We start from the raw sequence: 23,192 nt of genomic DNA on the forward strand, positions 1-23,192 counted from the left end.
GGGGAGTTTTCTTTCGCAGCGACCCCCTCTCTCCGTCCGGTGCTGTCCTGGACGCCCCTGTACGCCGCTTCTTTTCTGCTGACGCCTTTTTTTCCTCATCCTCTGTCGGTGCCTTCGCCTCTTCCCCTTCTGGCGTCGTGCAAGGCGAATCTCCTTCAACTCCAGTCTCGCACGTTGGCCTTCCCCCCGCTTCTTGCTGAGGACGATGCTACCCTTCTGTGGAGTGAACGCAGAGACGCTCGCGCAGGCGCTCAAGAAACAAAAGCTGCGGGTTGACGGGCGCAGTCCGGACCATTTCCGCCGGCTTCAGATTTCTTTCCGGCGCAGCAATGGCCACGTAAGAGTCTTTCGTGCATGCATCCTCAACTCCCTGCCTGCATCTTCCACTTTTTCGCTTCCAGGTGCACGTACCAGATATCCACGGAGCTCGTCAAGTGTGCGTACACCGTCACACGTGCGTATGGATGCATACGTTTCGCGATAGACAAAAGTGCAAATGTGCACGGGCGACACCCAACACGCCTCTAGCGCGCGTCGGTCACCGGGTCGCTGGGCTGGGCCCATGACGCTTACAATTCAATTTTCCCCTGTTTTTCCGGTACCACTGTCTTTCGTCTTGACCCCCCCCCCTCACCTCCCCCCCCCGTCGCCGTCACTTGGCTTGGCACACTGCTCGTAATAATGCCTCCGCGTTTGGCTCTGAGTGAAGCAACTGTCTTTCTATTTACGGTTCACTGTCCCCGCGCTCCTTGTTCTACGGCAGCCGGTAAGGTGTCTGGTCCTTCTATTGGTTTCGCCTGTCCGTCTCTGTCCACGCCTCGCCTCTTCCTTCTGTCCACTGCCTCGCTCTCCCGGCTGGGTGCGCTCTGCTTCGGCTTATAGGCGGAGATCGCGCTGGGTCGCACGCGCTGTCTGTCGCAAGTGACGGCCAGCCCCTTCGCGCTGCTGCCGACAGACCGCGCCTCGGACGGCGAGATCTCCTTCCGCGTCGCTCTTTCCCCGTCGATTCCTCCCACGAGCGCGGAGTTAGCTGGGCAGAGTGCGCTTTCGGCCTCGCTGGCTGCGGCAGACACCCGGCGGCGGAGCACGAAGAGCTCTGAGCTCGAGCGCGAGCTGGAGCGAATGCTCCGCAGACTCCTCAAGGACAGCGGCGTCGTCGACACGGAGGCCCTCTGCATTCAGAGTGGGAAATGGGTAGGCCGAAGCTGCGTACACATACTCCACGAATCGCGCACAACGGAAGGCGAAAGAGACAAACGGGACGGACGATCCACCGCACAGAACGCGTCAGAGCCCACGTTCACACCCTGGAATGCGCGTGGGCCTCTCATATATGCATGTGTGTATGTGGACAGATTACAAGAGTGTATAAATGTGCGCGACGAGCGCAAATGTGCAGAACTCTCCTTGGTAGGCGTGAGTAGGTTTTCCGGAACCCGGAAAGGACGTGTTGCGCGCAACTCTGTGCATGGTCGCCCCCATGCGTATGCATGTGTGCCTGTGTCTAGATGGGTTAATAACACGCATCGGAGGCGACGAACTGGCGGATTACACCGCTGCTGCATCTTTCGTTGCGGGTCTGAGAGAAGATTCGGATCTGTCAGTGGGAGAAGTCCGTGACTTGCATGCGTTTCGTGTCTCTGGCCTCTGTTCGCCATTCCGCCTGCCTGCAGGCTTGGCATGTGCGGGTTGCAGTGACGGTCGTGGAGGACGACGGAAATTTGCGAGACACGGCTCTCCTGGCTGCGCTCTGCGGGCTCATGCACTTTAAAAAGGAGGTGCGTCCTCGTTTGTTGCTCCGTTTGCGCATTTCCACCGGACCGATCTGCCGGTTTCTCTGCAACGTCGGCGAGCGCCCTTTGGATGCTCTCGCCCGAAACTGCGTATACGCAGTCCAGCCTCAGTTCGCCGTGCGAGACGGCGAGGCAACCACGCAAAACCGCATGCGTCGAGAGCGCTAACGTTTCTCGTTCTTCCCACGAGCGAAACAGTCTGTCTTCTCTTCGGCTTTTTAGCGCATGGATCTGGTGGTGTGGACGCTGCGTGTCCTCACCGCGTTCACCGACGCGAACCGGACATTTTGTCTGCCTGCCTGTGTCGCGCACGTTCTCCTCGTGTTGTGCCGGCTACGCGATGTAACTCTCCCCGGTCGAGTCTGCTTTCTCGCGGGCGTTCCTTTTCCTTTATCATCCGCCGATGTTTTCTTCCCGTTTGCCTCGAAAGTGCGGCCGATCCCTGCTATGGCGTGACGGCCGTGTGTTCTCGCGTGTTCGGGGCCCGTTCCGCCGTTCGGTGCATGCGCGTTGCCGATCTCGTGTCCGGCCGATGGCACGTTTCTTGTGCTCCAGCGTTGTGTTCAACCTGCACATGTCGGTGTAGGCTCCTGGCGGTTTCGGCTTTTCTCTCTGGAGTTCTATTCAGCAGTGCCGGGTGAACTACGGAAGAGTCGCGCGTAGTACCCACGAGTTACCTGAGTTAAAGAATAGACAGGGCCGTGGATCCCACTTGAATCCCCTCTGTCGTTTTGAACCGCTAATAGACAGTCCTCCACGCCACATTATCCAAGTAGTCAGAACTCTCACCTGAGGGTTCTCTCCGCAGCAGGAAGGGAATTCAGGATTTTTTCCGCGCTAAACGCACCTTCACATCTTCGTTTTCCAAAATTGCGCTGCTGGGACTGGTGTGTACTCCCCAGACAAAGCGTAGAGTTCCGTCTCGGTACCGCTTCGTCTTCTGTGCTGTGTCCGGCGCAGGCAGTCACTTTTGACGGCGACCAGGCAGTCTTTCACCGTGCGGCAGATCGCGAGCCTTTGCCTCTCTGCATCCATCACCTGCCGATCCTCGTGTCGTTCGCGTTTCTCCCGACGCGAGGCTCTCTCCTCAACCTCAGCGCCCCCAAGGGTGAAGGAGAGGACGAAGAAGACGCGCTCCCTGAACCCTACTCGTCGCAAACTGCGGGAAAGCGCGAAGACGAAAGAGACGACGAAGACGACCTCGACTACGTTGTCGATCCATCAGCTCTTGAGGAGGCTACCCTTCCTGGAAAGGTAAGGAGCCCGCGCCCCTGTGTTTCAGGAGGACTTGCGAGCTCGTCACGCTTCTCCTCGCACATGTCGTTTCTGTGCTCCCGCTCCGTCCACAGCCGTCGATCTGTTCTCTCAGTCTCCACAACCCCGGCGCATCAGGAACCTAGGAATCTGTTTTCACCGCCCCGCCAATAATCTGCGGATACTTGCATTTAATGTGCCTTTGGACAGACCGAGCGAGAGAGTCGCGATTTCAGAGTGTATTTGTAGTAGGGTTCGTGCAGCGTTTTTCTCTGAGGCACGCAGACGGTGATTTTTGTGGGTTGCGCGGTGGTTCCCACAGGTTTCGATTGCCGTAGGAAAGCAGGGAGACATCTGTGGGATGTATAAGGTCGGAGGCCCCGTTCTACGATTTTCTCATCTCATCAAGCTCACCAACGTAAGCCTTTTTTCACGGACGACTCTTCTCTCCTCTTCTCACAAACTGCTCTTTGTCACGCGCCGACACTGCGTCGTGCAAGTTGGAAAGAACGTTTAGATGCACGAAACAGCCTCCGTGTGCCGGCATGTTTTTGGCGTCAGCCGTGTTCGTCGCCACCACTGTCGCGGCAGCGCCAAGGATCGGGTCCGTGAGCGCAACTTTTCGTCACTTTTTGCTGGCTGTTTTACTCAGCTCCTACTGAAGGTCCGCGGGCAGGCAATGTGTCCAGCGAATACGCGTGTCCACAGTTCTTCCGATTCGTTCGGACAGAGTGCAACTGAGCCTTACGCCTTCACACAGAGCCTCCCAACGCCCATGCGGTGCTCAGGCGGCGAGTGCAGCCTCCATCCAGTGGTAGCCTGCGTGAAGAGTGCACGTTTCGACGCGTGACAAGACTGCAGCCGTTCCTCGAGTTCGGCTGTAAATAGTCCGCCCGCGCCGTATTTCCTACAGTGCCGAGGCACAGGTTCCCGCGCGAGATTCAGCCGAGGGTTCTTCTCGTGTCGAGTCGCATTTGTCTTTGCAGCTTGCTACAGCGAAGGCCAAGGAGCTCTTGTCAATTGTGCAGGCAGCTGTCCAGCAGGAACGGGAGTCCCATCAGCGGCGTCTCCGGACCAATGCTCGAAGCAGGTATGCTGAGGGTATCATGCCGTACATCGACTGAGCGTTCGGCGCAGTCGATCCCTTCCTGTTGTTTTTTTCAAGTGCTCATGCAGGAAAGAGTCCTCTCCTCGGTCTATGCACTGCCGACACGCAGAACAGAGGAGAGGGAGTCTCATCGGCACTCTCCCGCTCGTCGTGCTGGGCACTGGGGACCGCGGCGCAGGGCGGCCCGTTTTCAGCTGCGCTTTTCCGCGGAAAGGAAAAGTGAAAACCAAGCGAAAGTGGAGGCGAGCACAGGAGTGGCGGTGCGTCCGTTTCCTGCTTCGCGCACCTTTGAGCTTTGGTTCTCTCTCTCTTTCTCAGGTACGAGGAACCGTGCGTCCTCCTGACCCTGCCAGACAAGCACACGTTGCCGCTCCCGTCCACTGCCCCGCCTCTCCCGCCTCATCTGGACAGCTTCTCAGCGGCACCGTCGATCCTTTCCAGGCGAGAAGTCGTCGCTTCGCCTCCAGCGCCTTCGTCAACTGGGCCGGTCTCGGCGTTCGATGCCCCGAGTGTGTCGTCTCCATCCGGTGCTGCGGTGCCGTGCCCACGTCGCTCGCCTCTAGCCGACCCGATAGAAGGCGCTCGCGGACCTGCAGAAGACGGCAAGAGCGAAGGAAAAAGTCGACGGAGTTTGGACGCGAGAGAGGCCAGTCAGCGCTTCCCAGCCAGTGGAAAGGAGCAGTCGACAGCTCACCAGTCCGTCAGGTTCCACTGTCCCCCTGCTCGCGAAGTTTCCGACGGGATCGCAGCCACAAAACAGCCCCAAGACACGGCTGCCGAGAGCGTGTCCGGAGCTAAGATACCACATCCGATGACGTCAAGAGGATCCGACGCTAGAGGGGTCGGCGACTCGGATGAGGAAGCCCTTGATCTGTCGAGTGCGATTTCATCGTCCTTCGCCTCCAAGGTGAAGAAACTACGAAAGTCGCCGTGAACGAATACTGAACTGCAATGCTTTTGGTATTCCCCTGCTTCCTCCCTGTGTTGGTGTTGCCTGCTCTTCAAAGTGTCTTCCGTCCAGTGAGCGGCAGTTCAACACTCACCCCTAAAAAGACCGCCTACGTGGCTCTAACGGCGTGGCCATTTCCTGCCACAGTTTCTTATCGACGCGCGCTCTCTCCCCCTGAAAAGATGTGTCCCTCAGCAGCTTTTCACCTGTGCGGCTCTGTTCGCTGTCCTGTGTTCACACTAGCCCGGCTGGCGGCACCGTGGGGGTGCGCCCGTTGAGCAGTAAGACTGGCACGTACACCGCAGTCCGCGTATTGGGTGTTTGTCTTTCTAGCGCCTCCTCGTTCGGTACGCAACCTGCTCCGGGAGACATCAGACATCTGTTCACAAAGGAACTGGCGACTGCGCAGTCCGTTCCCTACTCTCCCTTGCTCGATTCAAACCTTAGCTGTCAGAACCCGAAGTTACGATGTGTTTATGGGAAGGGCTGTGATGTCCGTGGTAGCCGCTTCGCACGTAAAAAATCACCTGAACCGAGGTTCGATGTCGTGGACCCACTGCTCGCCGGGGCGCCGTGCACCGGCATCGACACTGCGTAGACATCCACGATGAGCTCCACTGGATGTCGACAGCAGTCGTGTCTCTCGCTGTTAATACAAGATTACAGTATTCCATTTGTAGCACGCCACGAACATAACCGATGGGGAATCATCTCAGTGTCGGACGATAACCGAATGCTACGGTTTGCTCTGAGGTGACGGAGCACGCTGTAAACAAAGAACTTAAACTGAGGAGTCAAAAGAGGGTGCTTTCGTTTCGTCCGTCGTTACGCGCTTTAAAAGTGTACCCTACGTGAGCAAGTATCGGGCAACGCGCTCTTTGGAATGCGACAAAACAGGGGGTGTTGTGCAATACCCCTCGCGACAGTCGCACCGCGTCTCAAACGCCATGGGGATTGCGGCACGCCCGTCTTCGCCCATGAAATCTACACGAGTCCAAAAGGCGGCGCACCAGTTGAACGCCTGAGCCGCCATGTGCAGCCAGTCTGAGAAATTCGTCTTTTCGACCGTCCTCGTCTGTCTCCGCGTTCGCGGTTCGGCTATTGGTCCCAAACAAAACTGTCCGCGTATTTTGAGGTTCATTCAATGCATGTGTGTCTTCGATTTTCACGAAAATTGGCTTGGCAGCCACAATTGATGTTCAGTTTGAACGGGAGAGAAGCGACACGAACTACTCAACGCGCTTAAAGGCTACTAGAAACTGAAGTGCACGTGCAACAGCGAAAAGCATAATCGTAGGAAGTCAGTGATCTCCCCGACAGCTTCAGTTGCCCCCCTTTACAGGTGTACACACATGGTTATCAGCTAGATGTCCTTTGTCTACGATTCGCGTTGCCTGCCGTGGAAAGAAAAGGGCGGCGTAACGCTCGTGTTGACCGACTCTCCAGCCCGACGTCTCTCCGCCACCCTCCGCCGGAAAAGACACCGCCGAAGTTAAGCGCTCCCGCCACTGGCCAGCTGGCACTGCTTGAGAGCGTCAAAGTGGTGCTGACACAGGCTCAGGTCAGAATGCCGCTGGATGCACTGGAAACACACAGACAGAGACACCCCACAGGCAGCCGCGTCCCTGGAGTTGGCCGCGAGCACACAGTGTGCGGGAGAGGAGCCGTGATCGGCTTCCTGACCGTCAGAGGTAACGAAAAGTTGGAAAACCCGTCCACACAAAAAAACGCACGCCGTTGCTCGACCCCAGGTTCTACCGGCAGCCAGAACAAATCAGCCACTGTTTTTTGCCTCTGCCGCGAGAGCGGCGTACACACACTCGGTCACGCTACAAACCAGTTCGCAGTCGACTACCCCGAAGACAACGCACGCAGGTGATGCGCAACCGCGGGAGTATGACCCCTCTCTCCCGCGGTTACCGCGCAAACCGACGGCACTCCGGACGCACGAAACGAATACTGAGAAGTGCACGTGCTCCGTTGACACAACTTGCACAGCAATCGGTACAGACACGCGTCTCACCTGGTTCAACTCTTCGCTCAGTTGCTGGCATGCACCGACAGCGCGCGGAGCAACTGGCGCCGGAGCCGCAGCGGCTGGCGCCAGCGGCGCAGGGGGCACGGACGTGTTTGTGTGGACAACCTCCACCTGGCGGGCTCCCATCACCGCGTCCACCGCGCGCTGAGCAACGCCGAATCCGACGCCTACAAAAAAGGGCCACGAGGCAAACAAGTGCCGAAGCGAAATCCGAGTCATACCCTCGCACTTTGCACAGATGCGCCGCCGACGACACGCGCTAGGGGACGCAGCCAGGGTATCCCCCACCCACCGCAGTCGGCGGGCCCCCTACGGAGTCTCCGCAGGCAGCAAAAACGCACAGAAGGGATGTGGAAGGTGGCATGTTCGATTTTTCACGCGTCGTCCGTGGAGTCCCTCTGAGCAGACGCCGGAAAGTCTGCTGTACCACACGAAGGCAGAAAAAAAATAGCATTGCTGCGGCACAACCGGTAAGCTCCTCTCACGTCCCTACACACGCACTACGACGTAGTAAGATACAGTAATTGGAACTAACCTCTACACAGGACCTCGGCGCGCGTTCGCCAGTCGTGTGGCAACGCCCGCCAGCCCCCTTTTCAGACCCGCCGCTACGCATTTATGTGGTTTGTTTGACCCTTAGAACTGTCTAATCTGAAGCTTACCGGACGCCATTCCTCCGGCAACATTGGCAGCCATGTTCGCCATGAAGCCGCCGCCTCCGCTAGAGGGAACTGGGGCGGGAGCGTGGTGAACCGGGGCAGGCTGCGAGGAAGAAGAAGGCTTGCTGACTGAGGGCACACAAAACGATCACACACAAAATCCGAATCCCGATGGAGGCGACCTGCCTGCGTCCCTGCAGCTGCCCTGAAGACATGAAGAGTTGTCGTTCAACTCTCCTCTCCTCCACATGTCAAAACATTTTGCACGAGAGGGAAAAGAGAAGAAGGTCGATGTGGCAGCTAGTCGCCTCATGATGCTTTTCACACAGAAACGACACTGACACCGGAAGAGGCCCGAGCGTGAAGCCAGAGTGCAGCTCTCAGAAGACCTGCCCCCTGCACTGTCTAAAACACAGAATGGAATCGCGACGCCCCAACAAAGGTTCTGCAGCCCAAAAACGGCCCGCAGTATATACTCTCGTCGGCGTGCACCCTGCTCGGCACTTTGTGCGTGTCACAGAGCCGACTCGCGCAAATCCGGCAGCCTTCACTACTCGAGGACCGCGTCAGCGTCTTACTGACGCCTCGGATAGAAACCATGCAAATAATGCAGCACTTGAAGCCAGAGGCGCCTGCGATTTTCACCGCACGAAAGTCGAGATTGCTGCTCACGAAAGTCAACCGACACATCGCGGGTTCTATCGAAATAACGCCGCGCGAGTCAGCCGCGACACGTAGTGCGTTCTGAAACCAGAGCGATTCACCGAACCAGGAGAACCATCGCTGTCACCAGACCAGAACGGACTGCCAAAACGCTTATTTTGCAGCGGCAAAAAACAGTGACGCCCCGTCATTCGTTTCCAGGGGTGAAAATGCCACAGGTGGGGCGACGCGGGGCAAACCGTCCGAATTAAAAACAGCGACGCGGTAAAACTCCTGCAGAATCATATACACGGCTGGAATACGTCAAAAGGCACGCTCTCAGCAAGACGATGTTCCCGATTCATCACGGCTTTTTTAGGTGAAAAAACCAACTTACAAAAGCCGCCGCCACTGCCTGCCGAAGACCTCCTTGCGCCACCTCTTTGACGAGCCATTGTTTCTCGAGGAAGGAGACGAAAGAATAGCTAAATAAGACACAGTCCAAACTGAATATATTTGCGACTAAACTTCAAGGGTAGATGTTTGTGGGATTGAAAATCATGCGCTACCACAATCGCCGTGCTCTTCGTCAGCTGGCCGGGGGACGCGGAGGTGCCGAGCATCCGAGGCTGGTCGTCACGCATGTGATTTTTTCCAGTGGAGACATAGCTGACAGCTGAGGGTGTGAAACTGTACCGGGGCTGGCCAGGCTTCCCCAAATTTGCCGAGTATAGTGCGATTGTGGCATAGAAAACCAGACACGCCAAAAAGCTGCATCGTTAGGACACAGCATGCCACTGATTCCGTCGAGCGTATATTTTCTGGTACCCCGGCAACTGGAGTTCTAGCCGTGGTGGGGATATTCGAGCATGCATCAAATCAATTTTTAATGACAGGAGGCCCAGGTGGTTACGCCGCGAGCCTAACAGCGTCAGTCTGATACCAATAGAAAAAAACTGCGAGGCAGTCACGCTGGGCTCGAACCGGATGGTTTGCACGTGTGAGGTCGACATGTTTCTGCTATCGTTACGTACCACCAGTGATCTACTACACCACTGTGAATTGCGGTGACAACCCAAAGTTTCCCGAAGGAGTATAGAGGTTGCAGTATGCTGGATGCAATATAGCATGGTGATACCGGGGCATAAACCCACCTCGCCTCATTCCCAAGCTCCACTCTCTCCACGTGGTAAACGTTGTAGGCAAACCATTTGCTGATGTCAGCCACAAGTCGTACCGCATCTCGCTTTTGTTTGTCCACTATGCCATAAACAGGACGGCAGCTGGGGTACAGAATGATGTAGGAACCGTGCTGCCTCAATAGAATTTGGATCCGGTAAACAAAGGCATTCAAGATCACATTCAATCCATGAGCGGGAACAGTGTAGTTCTGTGCAAGTTGAAATGCTTGCCGTGCAACACCAGGTGGAAGCGCATGTGTTCGTGTCCCTGCACCATGGTTTCTTCAGGAGATGCAAAACGTTTTGCCAAACGGCGTCGGCCTTGCTTCCTTCTGCGCTCCATTTGTTGATACCACAAGAGGCACTTGTAAAACCGCATATCCGTCCCATTCGAACGGACAACTATCGTGCTGGTGCCAAAAGGTCATTTGAAACGACTGGCATGTGAATTCGTCTCGGAAGCGATCAATCTTATACAGATTTCCTCTATGATCGGAGATTGGTTTAATGAGGCATCTTTTTGCCGGGAAGTTCTCGTCTAGAATACATAAGCGAGTATTAACTTAGATACACAGATGGACGTAATAAATCATTGCACCTTTGTACCTACTTGACTCCTCAGATTAAGTCAGGAAATCCTTGTTTACGGCTGGGTTATGCTGGTGGGAGCCCAGGAAATGCTCTTGATTCTGCGTATCACACGGGACGCTGAAAAAAAAAACCATCTTGTATACTATAGCGCAGCATGGTCAGGATCACCTTTAACAGCATATGCGAAGTCCAAATTGATGGTGGCCTGTTCGCTTGGAAGGGATTCTGGTTGCCGCTCCTCGCTACCTCGCCTCAGCTACCGGCGCTCTTCTTCCAAAAGCGATGGGTATTCCAATTACGGCTACGACGACAGCAGTCACCATGTTTCCACGCCTCTCCCGCTTGCACTGATTCTCCGTTGGCATTCAGCGTTCTCCAGCAGCACCTCGGGCGAAAACAGTTTTGTGCAGATCCGCAGGAACAGTAAAGATACGAGCTGAAGAAACGCAACAGCGTCATAATGCCTTACGCAAGTCGAAGAGTCTGCAGCTCTCCTTCCAGCCTAGTTTTTGTTTCTTCCAGCAAAAGGTGACGCTAATCGTAGTGAGGGACTGCCCAGATCCTGACCAGCCATACGGTCACACTGCGGATGCTGGTTCCTCGTTTTTTTCATACGTGCCTGCCACAGGCACTCACCTGCTGCGACGAACCATAAAAGAACTTTGTAAGTTTTCCGACTACACAAAAGTATGGAGCTCGTCATTCCGCTTTGCAAATGACGACCTGCCTAAAAGTGGATGTCAAAATCGTGGTCTCAACCCCGAAGTCCGGTCTCGCAACACTGCTATGTTCAGTGTTGAGCATGTCTCACATTCCCATGCAATTCACTCTCTTGCCATTGTTTTGCAAGAGCATGCTACCCGGCAAGTCCAACTCGTAGTATATACTCCCCAGAAAAAGGTAGTTTGTATAAACCTAGGAATCCCATTTTATAATGTGGTACAGGGAGTCTAGCTTCAGTTGTTATCTGATTGGTATTGCATGCCTGGTGCTGCATGAATATATAGAGTTTGGGAGATTACACCGAAACCAGGTAAGATTAGAATATATACTTCCGGATGTCCGAAAAACCAGAATAGCTGTTGATATAATACAACATGATGGTCATGAAAAGCACAATAGAACTTGGATCCGGTAAACAAAGACATTCAAGATCTATTCCACAAGCAACTTACATCTTATATGGTAGAGCAACATCCTAAATTTCCATCCTGCTGCTACTTCTCTAACTAGATGTTGAACGCTAGCAAATGCACAAGATGCTTCTGAAGTATATCTAAATGCTAGAGTGATTTCGCCTCCGCGGTCTGCGGCTCCGGTGGGCCGCAGATGACATTCATTCCAGTTTACAAACTGGGCTGCATTTCCGTTTTCTTGCTGGCGACGTGTCCACTTGCAACTGCACCACTGGCATCCCGCCCGGTCCCTCAGGAAACGTCGGAACGAAAGCTTCCACCAGAGACACGCACACGCAACGTTCCCATAACATCTGTATTCTGGGGCAAACCAAATGCTTGAAATACAGAAATGCCGCCAGTTCAGGAATCTGACCACTTAAAACGAATGCACACCCCGCAGCGCTCTTGCACCAAAATCCTACGTGGCACTCAGCATCGTTCAACCTAGTGTCGTTTGTTTTCGTTCGGGAAAGGCTAAATCAAAAAATTCCTGGGGAACGCGAAGAGCGACGAACAACTGAGCTCCCGGAACTCTCCGCTCTTGAATAGATATCTGCTGTGAAAACTAAGTTGCTGTTTTGGAGCAATGTAACACACCTCAAAACGAATCAAGCGCCAGCTAAGTCGCACACATCGATCACCTAGCTACGTCCACAAAAAGCCTGAGTTCTGCTTTATTGGGTTCTGCATTGGAGGACTGGGTCACTATGGCTACTTCCAGAGGATGAAGGCATTCCCGGAGTAACCACACAGATGGACGACTTTGCCTAAGGTTTCCTGCAGTCGTCCACTTTAGAGACGCTTGCTGCTCGGCGTGGACCCAGCCACATTTGCCGGTGCCCAATAAACCAATTCCTTCCATTAAACCTCGCGAGTAAAAAATCCAGTGAGGAAGGCGAGACGTGCCCCACCTAACACACGACACAGAGTTCGTTTCTACACCATTTCATTTTGCAGGCAACCCCCACAGGACAGAAACACGGCCACCACATCAGTCTGCCTTCCCAGTCACAGGGCGCTTCTGAGACGACCCTCCTGGATCCTTTCGACAGTAGTTCTGAATGAAACCCCAGGCGCTCACGACGAAGTCCACAAAAAAGATTAAAACAGCAATCGCCAGAATTGCCCAAGACGTTAAGTACGTGGCTCTCGACTGGCAGACAAGACGAGATAAATAAATGTCGTAATCGAGTTGTCGCACTGGATAGTCGGAGTAGTTGCAAATGAAGTTGAGTTGTTGTGCGCCAAAGAGCATTCCGCCGACACCCACAGCATTCACCACGAAAAAAACAAAATTAATCAGGACATTAATAGTAGCGAGGACTTGGCAGCGGTTCCAGGCAGCAAAGCACCCATAGAGGCCACAGCCCACATTTACGAAGCCCAGTATGTAGAGAGCACTCAATGTGGTATCGAAGAAAAGAGAATACTGGGACGACACAGCTACAGGTAGGATTTCCACATTCGGCATGCTCTCCTCGACCGTTTCAGAAATATTAATAGGGATGAGAAATCCGTGTCTGTCCACGTTAGTCAAAGGCCCCACGTGACTCTCATGTTGTTCCTCCGCGGCGTTCCGCAGCAAGGCATTCCTAATATCTCGGACGGCGTTATCATACTGTGTACTGTCTCGAACGACGAGAGTGGCCATGGATAGGACTGTCGCACCAGCGGCGAATTTTAGGTAACCTAGAATTAGAGTAGCCTCAAAGAATCGCGTGTATCCCCTGACGAACAAACACAACTCGGAAAGGACTGCGGCGGCCGCCACGCCTACCGTCACCATGATGAGCCCCTTCTGATCGCAAAGCATCTGGCCCGCACTCACGGCGGGCATGGCGGGTTCAGCGTAAAGATACGTCCAGTCGTAAGAGTTGAAATTGCAGAACCCGTGCATCACGAGGAACAGCGGTGCCACGAGCACTGCCAGACAACATGTGGAGATGAGGCAGCAAATGGTTGTGGCTTTCTCTTCGCGGGCGAAGTTTTCCTTCGAGCCGTTCCATATGACTGCAAACGTAATATACGAGTTGAAGAAAATCGTTGTCACCAGGACAAGCACTGGACACAACAGCTGCCACTCGAGTGCTATCAGCATGCTGTCTGCCCAAGTGTATCCTTCTCCAACGGAGAAAACGTTCTCCCCTTTGTAGCAGATCGCCGCTGTGCACGTGACGCTGTCGCGAACGCGAGAAAATGTGAATGTGCCAACGGCGAGAAGCGCTACGGCAGATACGACGCGGAAGGCCAAGGCAAAGCGAAGCAAGAGGAGCCTTGAGGCGTGACCCTTCTGGAGACGTTTAACGCCAAAGTCTGTAAGAACCGTAGAATCCATCCGCCGTGAAAACCTGGAACTTTCCATGGGGTATTGCACGGATTGGAACGGCAAAGACTGCGACGGGTACCGCGCCGGATCCTCAAGCTCGAACGCTGAATACCGACTTTTTGGCCTGGTCGTCCGTGGGTGGTTCGTTACCCTGCTCGGGGCTCCAGAATTCGATTCCCATCTGCTTTTCGTCGACCGTCTCTCCGGTTCCTCCACGGGCCCCCAAGAGATGCCTATCTGGCCTGTCTCTCCCGCCGCCGTCACCCGGACCTTGTCGCTGGCACGAGCAGAGACATCTCCGGGGGACCCTGGAACGTCCGGTTGCTCCTTTTCCTCACCTTCGCTGCAACTCGCCCCTCCAACACTGGATCCGTACTGCGGCGCTTCCGAATCAACGCGTGGTGGACTGCGCGCAGGAGTCCCCGAAACGGCGTTCGCACGCCCGGACACAGACGACCCTCGAGAGACCGCCTCTTCGGGAGTCTGCGGCCCCGACGGCGCGCGGTCAAAAGACCTCGTTCGGTTCGGACTCAAAGTGGCCGCCGCGGAAGGTTGCGGACCCTCGGACGCCGAAGCCTCTTCAGTATCGCCTGCCGCGACGGGGGCTTCCCGCTCCAAAGACTGCGACTGCCGGAGTCCCCATCCCGGCGCTGGACTCAAATCAGGGACGATTTCAATGCTCACCGAGGAGGTATCACTCATTTTCGCTCAGCGTGGAGAGGGCAAGCCCCCACGAACGGCGAGGCGCAGACACGTCTCCGCGTACGGGCTAGGCGTCAGGCCCTCGCCACGGGGAAACTCCTTTTTTGAGCACCGCGTCACCTACAGCCCCCAGGTTGCACAGGCCAAGACATCAAGGCAAGCAGGCACGGGCTCCGCGATATCCGGCGCATGACAGCTTGACTTTTTACTCCCCGCAAGGGTCGCCGCCCTTCTCGCGAGCAGGATCCACGCAGTCGAGAGCGTCTCTCCCTTTGCATTTACACAGAGACTCAGTCGCGCGCGTCCCCGAGCACACTGCCTCGGCATTCACCCGCGGATTCGCTGCGCAGATATACTCTACGACAAGCTGGACAGCGCGAGAGAGAAGATGCGTGACAGCGGTTTTCCTTTCGGTCGTGCTCTGGAACTTTGTATCCCCGGCAACCGCCCCTCAAACGGATGTGTTGCGCGAAACGCGTAGGCCTCCCCCTTGTTTACAGAAATGCGTGCTCCCAAACAGATGCCTCACGACACAGCCCAGACCTAGTCATCTCCCGTCCCACCCGGTTCCCCGATCAGCAGCCTCTCTCCAAAAAAACACGGGACTGCGTTTGGACCCCAATCTTGTGTCGCAGAACAGCACACCCGGAGGAGCTGGAACCCGCATAGCGAAGACTCACGCGGTGCTCGGCAGCAGAGAAGCGAAATCGGCGCGGATGAGCAGACAGCGACGTGAGAGAAACACGAAACGAACAAGAGTAATCGGAAGGCAATGAAGTGGTTCTATGGAGGGGACGAGGGTGGGTACTGCAAATGATGGGGAAAGCTGACGCCTCACATCGGCACGGTACGGAAAAAAAGTGACATCAGAGGGCGAGCAGTGAGAACGATAGAGAACGTGCTACTTGCGGAGAAAGCAGGCGAGAAAGCGGCGGAGAGACTCTTCAACTGTCGAGCTCGGCTAACCCGCCGTGAGCAACCTGGACCACTTCCCGCGATTTGAAGAAACAGCGGGGCTACGCGCAGGAGCAACAGAGCCTCGCGAAACCCCAACTCCTGTCATATTATGTCGGCATGCCCCACAGGATAAAACATATTCACGACGCGACAGAGTTTTGCTCCGTGAGACAGACGAACAATCCGCTGACACTCGAGATCTGCAACACACATACACGGTCCCATGTTTCACAGGGTGAGGCCGTGCTGTCCACTGTGTGGACGCTCCGTCTGGAACCACAGCATGAAAAAGAATGAAGGGAAGACACCGGTTCACCCGAAACAGAACAAATAACTCGAGATGACCTGTCGGAACGGACTGCCCAAAAGAGACTGATAACCGAGAAGCAAACGTGGACGGCTAGCCACAGAGATGACGCGGCAGCTACGGTTGCACTCTCCGGGTCCCTGCTCGAGTCCCACCGAGGAAAGCATTGAAGGCCAAAGACGTCTTGGTCGGATACTGACACGACGAAAAAAGGCAAGGATATCGAGTGGGTGGATGTGCTGCGCGAAAAGCGTAAGGAAGACCACCAAGTGCCCTGGGTGCACGTACCAGGGGCACGGGAGAGCTGTCGCATGCAGTAGATGCCAGCACAACAGGTGAAGGAGACTACAACAAAGATGAACCTGTACTTTTAGAAAGGGAGTGCAAGCTTTCGACGGAATCTCAAACGGGGAAGAAAGGCAGACGCACAGCAAAAAGAACATGCGACTCCCTCCGGTGGCCTAAAGGAACGAGATCTAGTGCCTTTCCTCCCGGACGACAGAAAGTGTGACGCCAGGAAAGTAAACAGATTCACTTTGATTCGAAAGCGGGAAAACGACGGAAAAGATATGAGGACACGACGGGAAGACAGCAAAGTGCACGTCTGTCCCAGTCGCGCCGCATAGAAAGATACGGCTTTTGACATAGATTCCTTGAAAAGCTGATTTTGCAGCTGTGTGTTCCAATCGAACTTCCGCAGAGGAAGAAGTGCTAAAAACGAACTCCGCGTCTTCCCATCTTCTTCATCATAGGCACACGCGAGGATGAACATCTGTTGCGCTGCGAATGGCCAGCCGTGCAAAATTATGGACATCCAGCGGTCTTTCCCTCTGGTTCGACCTCGGTGGAACAGTCGACGAAGCGCATGCACTTACAAACCGTCAGAAAGCGCCTTCGCGTAGAGCAACGCTGTGAGCAGTCGAGTAATGGTCGAATCGACGAGACCTGGAAGTGTCGAGTCGTGTTACTTGTGCTCGAGAAGCTTCAGAGATAAACCGCGTCCAACCGTTTCCGCAAACGGGTCGGCTGCGGAAACCCAGACAAGTGTGAAAGGTCCTGTCTGGGAACGCGTTGAAGTGTAACGCGTCACTCCGGCCCCGACTGGCGTGTCGCGGTCTGAGTTTCTGTCAATGTGCGCATCGAGCGGGAATCTCTCCTCCAAATTTCACTTCTCTCTAAGCCACGGTGTGTGTACACATGCCTGCCGGGCAGCGTCTGCTCAAGGTTGCGTGTCCAACAATCGACCAGTTGCTGCGCATGTGCCATTGTCCCTCTCGATCCAAGCACTGATGAGCTCAACACCCCCGCGAAGCTGGGGTGCGGAAAAATGCAGGTGTTTCCCGCTTCTTTACAAATAAAATGAGTCTCTTCTCGTTGGACGGGACCCTTCTCTCGTCGGCGACACCGTTTCATGACCCCACCGTAGTATTTTTGCTGGGAGGGCTCGACTGCCAGTCTCGCAACTGGTCTCCGGCCCACGCGTGAGGACAACGTCGTGGAAGTTGTACGAGATGCCAATCGCCCGCTCACGCGCTGTCTTTCTTTGGTTTGCTGCAAGTCCCTGGTGCAGAGCTCGTTAAGTGTAGAGTCTACAGGCCATTGTCGCCGACACCCCCTTACCCCAGACCCCGGATCCTCGAGGAACTCGCCGTAGAGTCCGGTGCCGCCGTTTTTCCGCCTGCTCTGGCAGGGGGATTCAGGGCACCGTGCTCGCCATGCACCAAGTAAAAGACAAAAATGTGTCGAAGCGGTTGTCGTCCCAGAGTGCTTCTGGCTCTTGATACCGGCCGAACGCAGGAACTTACTTATCCCTGCCTCCGTAGGTCTCCCAGGAGTCTTGTGAACGTTTCCTCCGTCCCAACATGAACGTAAGGGAACGTCAGATCTCAGAGACAAACAGACTTGCGTACCTGACAAGGAGGGCCGGAGCGACACCCGGACCCTTTGGGCAACTCGACACCGAACATGCCGATCTTTTTTCGGCGTCGAAATCGCGGTCGTCTTCTAGTCTCCTGTTTCTTTCCAAGACATCATTCGAACGCGTTCCGCCAATCCAACGCGTTGTCTGTCGCCGCAGTGCCGAGCAAAGCATCTTCCGCGGTTCTGTATGTTACCTGCAGGGGTTCTAGAGCCATTTAACTGGAAGTAGAAGATATGTAAAACTACTATAATACAACCTATATCGTCACCATGAACGCGTTTCGCCTGCGCCACCTCGAGCAGGCTCTTGAACTCTACCATAAGCTCCCCGCCACTCCGTCTGCTTCCTCCTCCGCGTCTCCGTCTCTGCCCCTCGATCTCTTTGTTCGACACTACTTCAAATGCCACAAGTCCATCAACAGCGCAGACAAACTCTTCATCACTAGCCACCTGTATCAGATCGTCAAGTGGAAAGGGCTTCTCGACTTCCTCACTCCGCCCCCGGCTGCGTGGAGCAGCCGCATCAGAACCTACTTCATTTCTGATAGGTGCGTTCCTGCATGCGAAAACCCCTGCTTGCCTCTCTCCCCCCGCACACCACCAATTCATCGCCAACTGTCAGAAACTTTGATGAACTATGTCGTGTAGATAGATGCAACACGCGAAATATGTATATATACATATATATATATAAAGCAACGTGTCTGTCTAGTTGACACATTGACTGAGGAGACGGAAGGCTTCTTGTGTCTACCAAACCACGAAGGCTCCGTGGACGCCGGCTGTCGATTGACAAGGAGTGCGCAATGAACCCCTCTATGTCGATTAGCATAGGTATTGCAGCAGCTGAGACGTTGTCACACAGTCTGGTGCTGAAAGGTAAAGCGGAACAGCAGGGGCAGCGTAGCAGTGGGAGAGCTGCCTGCTCACTTTTCAAATGATTTCCGCTCGATTGACCGTGCGTAGGCTATTGGTTTCGGTGTATTTCCTTTCAGGTGGAAGTTGCACTCGACCAACGAACGCCTTCCTCCACATCTGCGCTGTTCTTTCCCCGAGCCTCTGTTTGCTCGCTTGGAGGCAGCCCTGGGGACGGTAAAGGCAATCCAGGTCTGTAACATTCTGAATGAGGATCCTCCGACCTTCCTGCGTGTCAACTCAAACAAGATATCCCGAGAAAGACTCTACAAATTTCTTCTTAACAAGGGTGAGTCACTGACGTAGCTCAGTCGACTTCTTTCCATCCTCTGACCTATGGTGCGTGTACCTTAGCAAGGCGATATGTATTTAGTGTCCGGAAGAGACTGCAGATGTTCTGAAAAGGGGTGGCAGCGACAGGTGGTCGGCCGTTTGTCTCTGGCTTTCTTGCCGTGACATCTCCACGATCACACATGTGTTTGTCTGCATCGCCTCGCGCCGACGCACGCACAAAGCTTCGGTAGATATGCCCAATGAACTGCTACGTCGACAAGCGTGGAGGCACACACTGAAAAAACATTGTTGCTTCCACGTAGCGGCAGAGGAAAGGAACATGGTATTGCGAACAGTGACATTGAACCGATTATGCATTGGTATCCCGAAGGTAGGGGAGGATACTGTGTGCACCAAGTCCAAAGGAAAAACCGGTTTACAGCGCCAAGACAGGCAAACAGATGATATAACGATCACACAGCAGTCCAGTGGGGTGGTGGTGTACAGCGATCATAAAGAACTTGGTTGTCTGCATCTCATCTGTGCCCCTGATTCCCCTCAAGAAAATGCCGAAGAACATGGCATGCGAAACACGACGTCGTGTGCAGGCTATGAGAAACCGTGGGAACAGTGCCGACAATTCAGCGAGCGTACTCGGTGCATTTGTTGGGGCATCAGTCCAGAAACTTGCAACCGTCGTATACCTTGTTTCCGTGAAGCGTTCACTCTGTGCATGCAGGCGTTCTCGTTGAAAAGTGCGTCAACTCGCCTTTTGGTCTCGTCCTTCCTCAGAGACAAAAGCTCGGAGATTTGCCTGAATTCAAGAGTGGTTTCTTCGACATTCAGGACGAGGCTTCTCAGCTGGTCGCGTTCAAGCTCCAGGTCAGCCACAGGGGTCACGTGTCTCGCGGAGGTGTCAGAACAGACAGAGTCGCCCTCTTGGTAGCTGGGACCAGTCTTATGCGAACCACCACTTTTCTCCAAGCTTGTCTGACAATTTGAAAGCAGTATTTGTATGTTAATGGCAGATCGTGGCAGAGCTTCAGGCTTCGTTCATGGCCGGAAAAACTTGTGGCAACTGTTTCGATGTCGTCTTCCTGTATCCTCTCCCAAAGAAGGAAACTGCTGTCGGACACCGAGACTCAGAAAGCTAACTCGTTGTGGGGGAAACGAGCGAGTGCTTGACTAAAAAGTGGTCTGCCTCTCGGTGAAAGGTCTGTGCCATTGGTGCAACGCCCTTTTCCAGCATAGGAAGATCACATTTCTCTGGAAGACGCTTTCTGTGGTTCCGTGGCGATGCATTGTTTGTCGAGCGGGAGGCGGTGGCCAGACCCTTACCGCTGTAAATGACGGAGTTGCCAGAGGTGATTTCACCATTCGCCTGGATCGGTTCCACTTTGAACGCCAGAGCATTATCGATGATAGGCTGCCGCATACGCACATCCCGTCACATGCAGGCCCACTGAGGGTCTCGGCGTCGTCCCAAGGTGTTCATTGAATGCATATTATGTCACATGCACAAATGTTGCACCCCCCCTCTATTTTTTGTATGCCTTTCCTTCTGCCAACTATTCTGTCTTTTGCATATGCGTCACGTACATGCGAGCATCTGCTTCTTTTGTTATTGTTTTCCAGGTTGAACCGGGGCAGAAGGTTTTGGACTACTGCGCCGGAAGCGGAGGGAAGACACTTGCCTTTGGGCCATTGCTTGGGAACACCGGTCGACTGTATTTACATGACACGAGGGAGCATATGCTTCTGGAGGCAAAGAAGAGGTTAAAACGGGCAGGCATTCAAAACTATCAAGTTCTCTTTCCACACGCCACTCCCGACCATGTGTTCAAGAAGTTGAGAGGCCAAATGGACTGGGTGAGTGGCTCAACCTAAAAGCGAGGCCGTTCCATTGCCGCGCCGCGTGATATCACACTCCGGCCTCCTTGGGGGAACTCGGACGCCGGTCGCGCCGTATTCTCGAGAACGACCAGTTGTCGAATCTTTTTAGATTTTCTGCCGACAAAACGGTATTATCGCCGGTCCAGTTGCACGCAGCAGCAGAAGTATAGGGTGTCAGTGGAAATCATCACACGGGAGCGTTAGGACCTCTGTGCCCCAACAGAAAAAGGACCCCGGACGGCTCACCGCAGCCCGGGTCGGCGGTATCACGGTACGACCCCCTCTTTGCCATTCCTATTGTTAGCTGATTTGCTATAGTTTTCCTGCGTATTCAGGTTCTCTGTGACGTGCCCTGCACTGCAACCGGGACGCTCCGACGGAACCCCGAGCTCAAGTGGAAATATTCCGACGAGAAGGTACACAGTGGTGCTTCAAGTTTCACCGCCTCTTAGATAGGAAATTGCTGCAGAGAACTGCACGTGGATCGACCATCAGATTGGCATCTTCCATCTTGCGCCGGTGACACATCTGCAAAAGGATGAAGAGTGAGGGTTAGCTGTCGAACCGTTTTTTAAGACGTTTTCGGCTTTGTCTCCACCGTGTGTCCTGCTGGCGTTGCAGCTTTTTGATTTAGTAGCATTACAAAGGGAGATCTTTGCTTCTGCATTGGTATACATGAAGCCGGACAAGGGTCGAATTGTTTACAGTACCAGCAGCATACTGGACGAGGAAAACGTTCACCAGGTAAGCAGGAGACTCAGACGTTCCATATCTTCAGTGTCAGTTGTAATGCGAGCACCCAGTAACACTCGGTTCGTATCCACTTTTCGAGCTCGGCTGTGGTTGACTGGCTACACATGTTGAGGGTCACTCTATTGCTCCGAAGTGTCCTACGCACGTCTGCTCTGGAAGCCTACGTGCTAGCTTACGTATGACGCTTTCCGCTGTCGGATGCTATTCTCTGATATTCAGGTCAAATTCTTCTGCCAACAACACGGCTTAGTACTAAGCGAGGCACCCTTCCATGCATTGCCGCAGTCTAAGGGCATGGATGGTTTCTTCTGTGCAATACTCGAAAAACGACATGATTGATTCCACGACTCGCAAAAAGCGTGTACCAAGTGTTTGAGGCTTGCCGAAGACGGACACGCCTGTCCGAGGGGTCGCCCGGCGGATGTCTCTGAGGGGTAAATGGAGGTTTTTGGAACGCATGTTCTTGCATGTGGTAGGCACGCGAGCTGCTGCTTTTTCAATGGTACTCTTCCCTATTCGACGCTCAATGCCTGGCCAACGCCTCTGCCTTGTTAGATCGATATCACATGCAGGATCTTAGGCACGGGATAGCCCTGTACCTCGAGAAACGACTCAGGCCCAAGAGTCAACGACGAGCTTTATCGTATGATGACGTACGCTCAGTTCCGTTTTTTAAAAACCATCAAACTGTCCGTCCTTCTATCGTCTCAATTCATGGGTTCACGAGAAGCACCTGTACGGCTACATTGAACACTGCACCTAGGCTTTCTCTCGTCACATCCGTCCAGTAAGATTCTGAAAATCTCAGAACCGCAACTGTCCTGTCCGCTGTCATAGGGCTGGTGAGGAGTCTTGTTTCCTGTGCGTTCCTCTGAGCACGAAAGGCTGGAGTATCACGTACACAACTCGCTGCGTTGAGTGAAACAGAAGCGTGTGGCAGTAGACCCCTGTTTTCAGACACTCTCGTTGGTCACACAGGGAACTTCACTTACCCCGTGGCATGGTTTCTTGTGGACAAGAGGACTGAAGCTAGGTAAAGCGTGGGCAATACTCGGTGATCTAAGCCCTCTAGGGGTGCAAGGAGTACTCTCCTGCTAATTTCTTTCCTTCTTCGTCGAGGGTCACCGCCGCCCTGATTCACGTTAATCGTGCAAACAAAATGATCTTCGACGAGCAAAACTACTGGCGAAAACAGAGCTCCCTGCCAATTTAAAACCCGATGTTTCACCCACTCTGCCACAGTTCCATTAATTCGGGCAGGGCATGCTAACTCCGCTTCTTTTCCTGCGTCATCCGAACCCTTCTCATGGGCAAATTTTCAGTACTGTAGTAATTTCTCCATTGTACACCACCGATTCATGTGCCGACCACCCGTTTTCTCCGTGTGCTGGCAACTCCATTAAAGGTCTCGCTCTATTTTCCTATGCCCGCTACCAAACAGGCGCCAAAAATATAAAATACCAGGCAAACGCAGATTTTAGCAGAACCTCTGTCAACAACCCATCATGCAGAAGCAGCATTTATACCTTATGGAGTGTCATCGGAGATAAACTCTAGATTTAGTCCGAGCAACGCTTCACCACGGGTAATTGTCGAAACACCCGCATATGTCGCCAGCGGTAATGCTGCGCTACACAATGTCGAAATGTCGCCAATCGCGGCGAAGGAGGCACGACACAAAACGACTGATGCCGTCGACACGTCAAGCGAGTGCTTTGTCACATAGCCCTGTTCAGCAATTCGGACCCGCTCC

The 23,192-nt window shown here is 54.1% G+C and overlaps 4 protein-coding genes across 4 annotated transcripts; 2 read left to right on the forward strand and 2 right to left on the reverse strand.

Moving 5' to 3' along the window:
- Positions 1-205: 205 nt before the first annotated feature.
- On the forward strand, positions 206-5,089 carry NCLIV_013690 (GF22565, related; the record flags this gene model as incomplete). The annotated part of the gene is made up of 7 exons (XM_003881559.1): positions 206-337; positions 883-1,194; positions 1,674-1,778; positions 2,754-3,047; positions 3,370-3,465; positions 4,034-4,137; positions 4,474-5,089. 7 exons carry the CDS (start codon positions 206-208, stop codon positions 5,087-5,089), a joined length of 1,659 nt encoding a protein of 552 aa, XP_003881608.1.
- A 1,507-nt stretch (positions 5,090-6,596) lies between these two features.
- On the reverse strand, positions 6,597-8,898 carry NCLIV_013700 (putative CHCH domain-containing protein; the record flags this gene model as incomplete). The annotated part of the gene is made up of 5 exons (XM_003881560.1): positions 6,597-6,686; positions 7,128-7,309; positions 7,805-7,930; positions 8,380-8,433; positions 8,841-8,898. 5 exons carry the CDS (start codon positions 8,896-8,898, stop codon positions 6,597-6,599), a joined length of 510 nt encoding a protein of 169 aa, XP_003881609.1.
- Positions 8,899-12,384: 3,486 nt separating this feature from the next.
- On the reverse strand, positions 12,385-14,421 carry NCLIV_013710 (conserved hypothetical protein; the record flags this gene model as incomplete). Its single annotated transcript, XM_003881561.1, has 1 exon — positions 12,385-14,421. The coding sequence occupies one exon, from the start codon at positions 14,419-14,421 to the stop codon at positions 12,385-12,387; it is 2,037 nt and encodes a 678-aa protein (XP_003881610.1).
- Positions 14,422-17,875: 3,454 nt separating this feature from the next.
- On the forward strand, positions 17,876-20,680 carry NCLIV_013720 (putative NOL1/NOP2/sun family domain-containing protein; the record flags this gene model as incomplete). Its single annotated transcript, XM_003881562.1, has 4 exons — positions 17,876-18,153; positions 18,601-18,809; positions 19,533-19,675; positions 20,429-20,680. 4 exons carry the CDS (start codon positions 17,876-17,878, stop codon positions 20,678-20,680), a joined length of 882 nt encoding a protein of 293 aa, XP_003881611.1.
- Positions 20,681-23,192: the final 2,512 nt, after the last annotated feature.

This window comes from Neospora caninum, chromosome V (genome assembly GCF_000208865.1).
Source record: "Neospora caninum Liverpool complete genome, chromosome V".
NCBI lineage: Eukaryota > Apicomplexa > Conoidasida > Eucoccidiorida > Sarcocystidae > Neospora > Neospora caninum.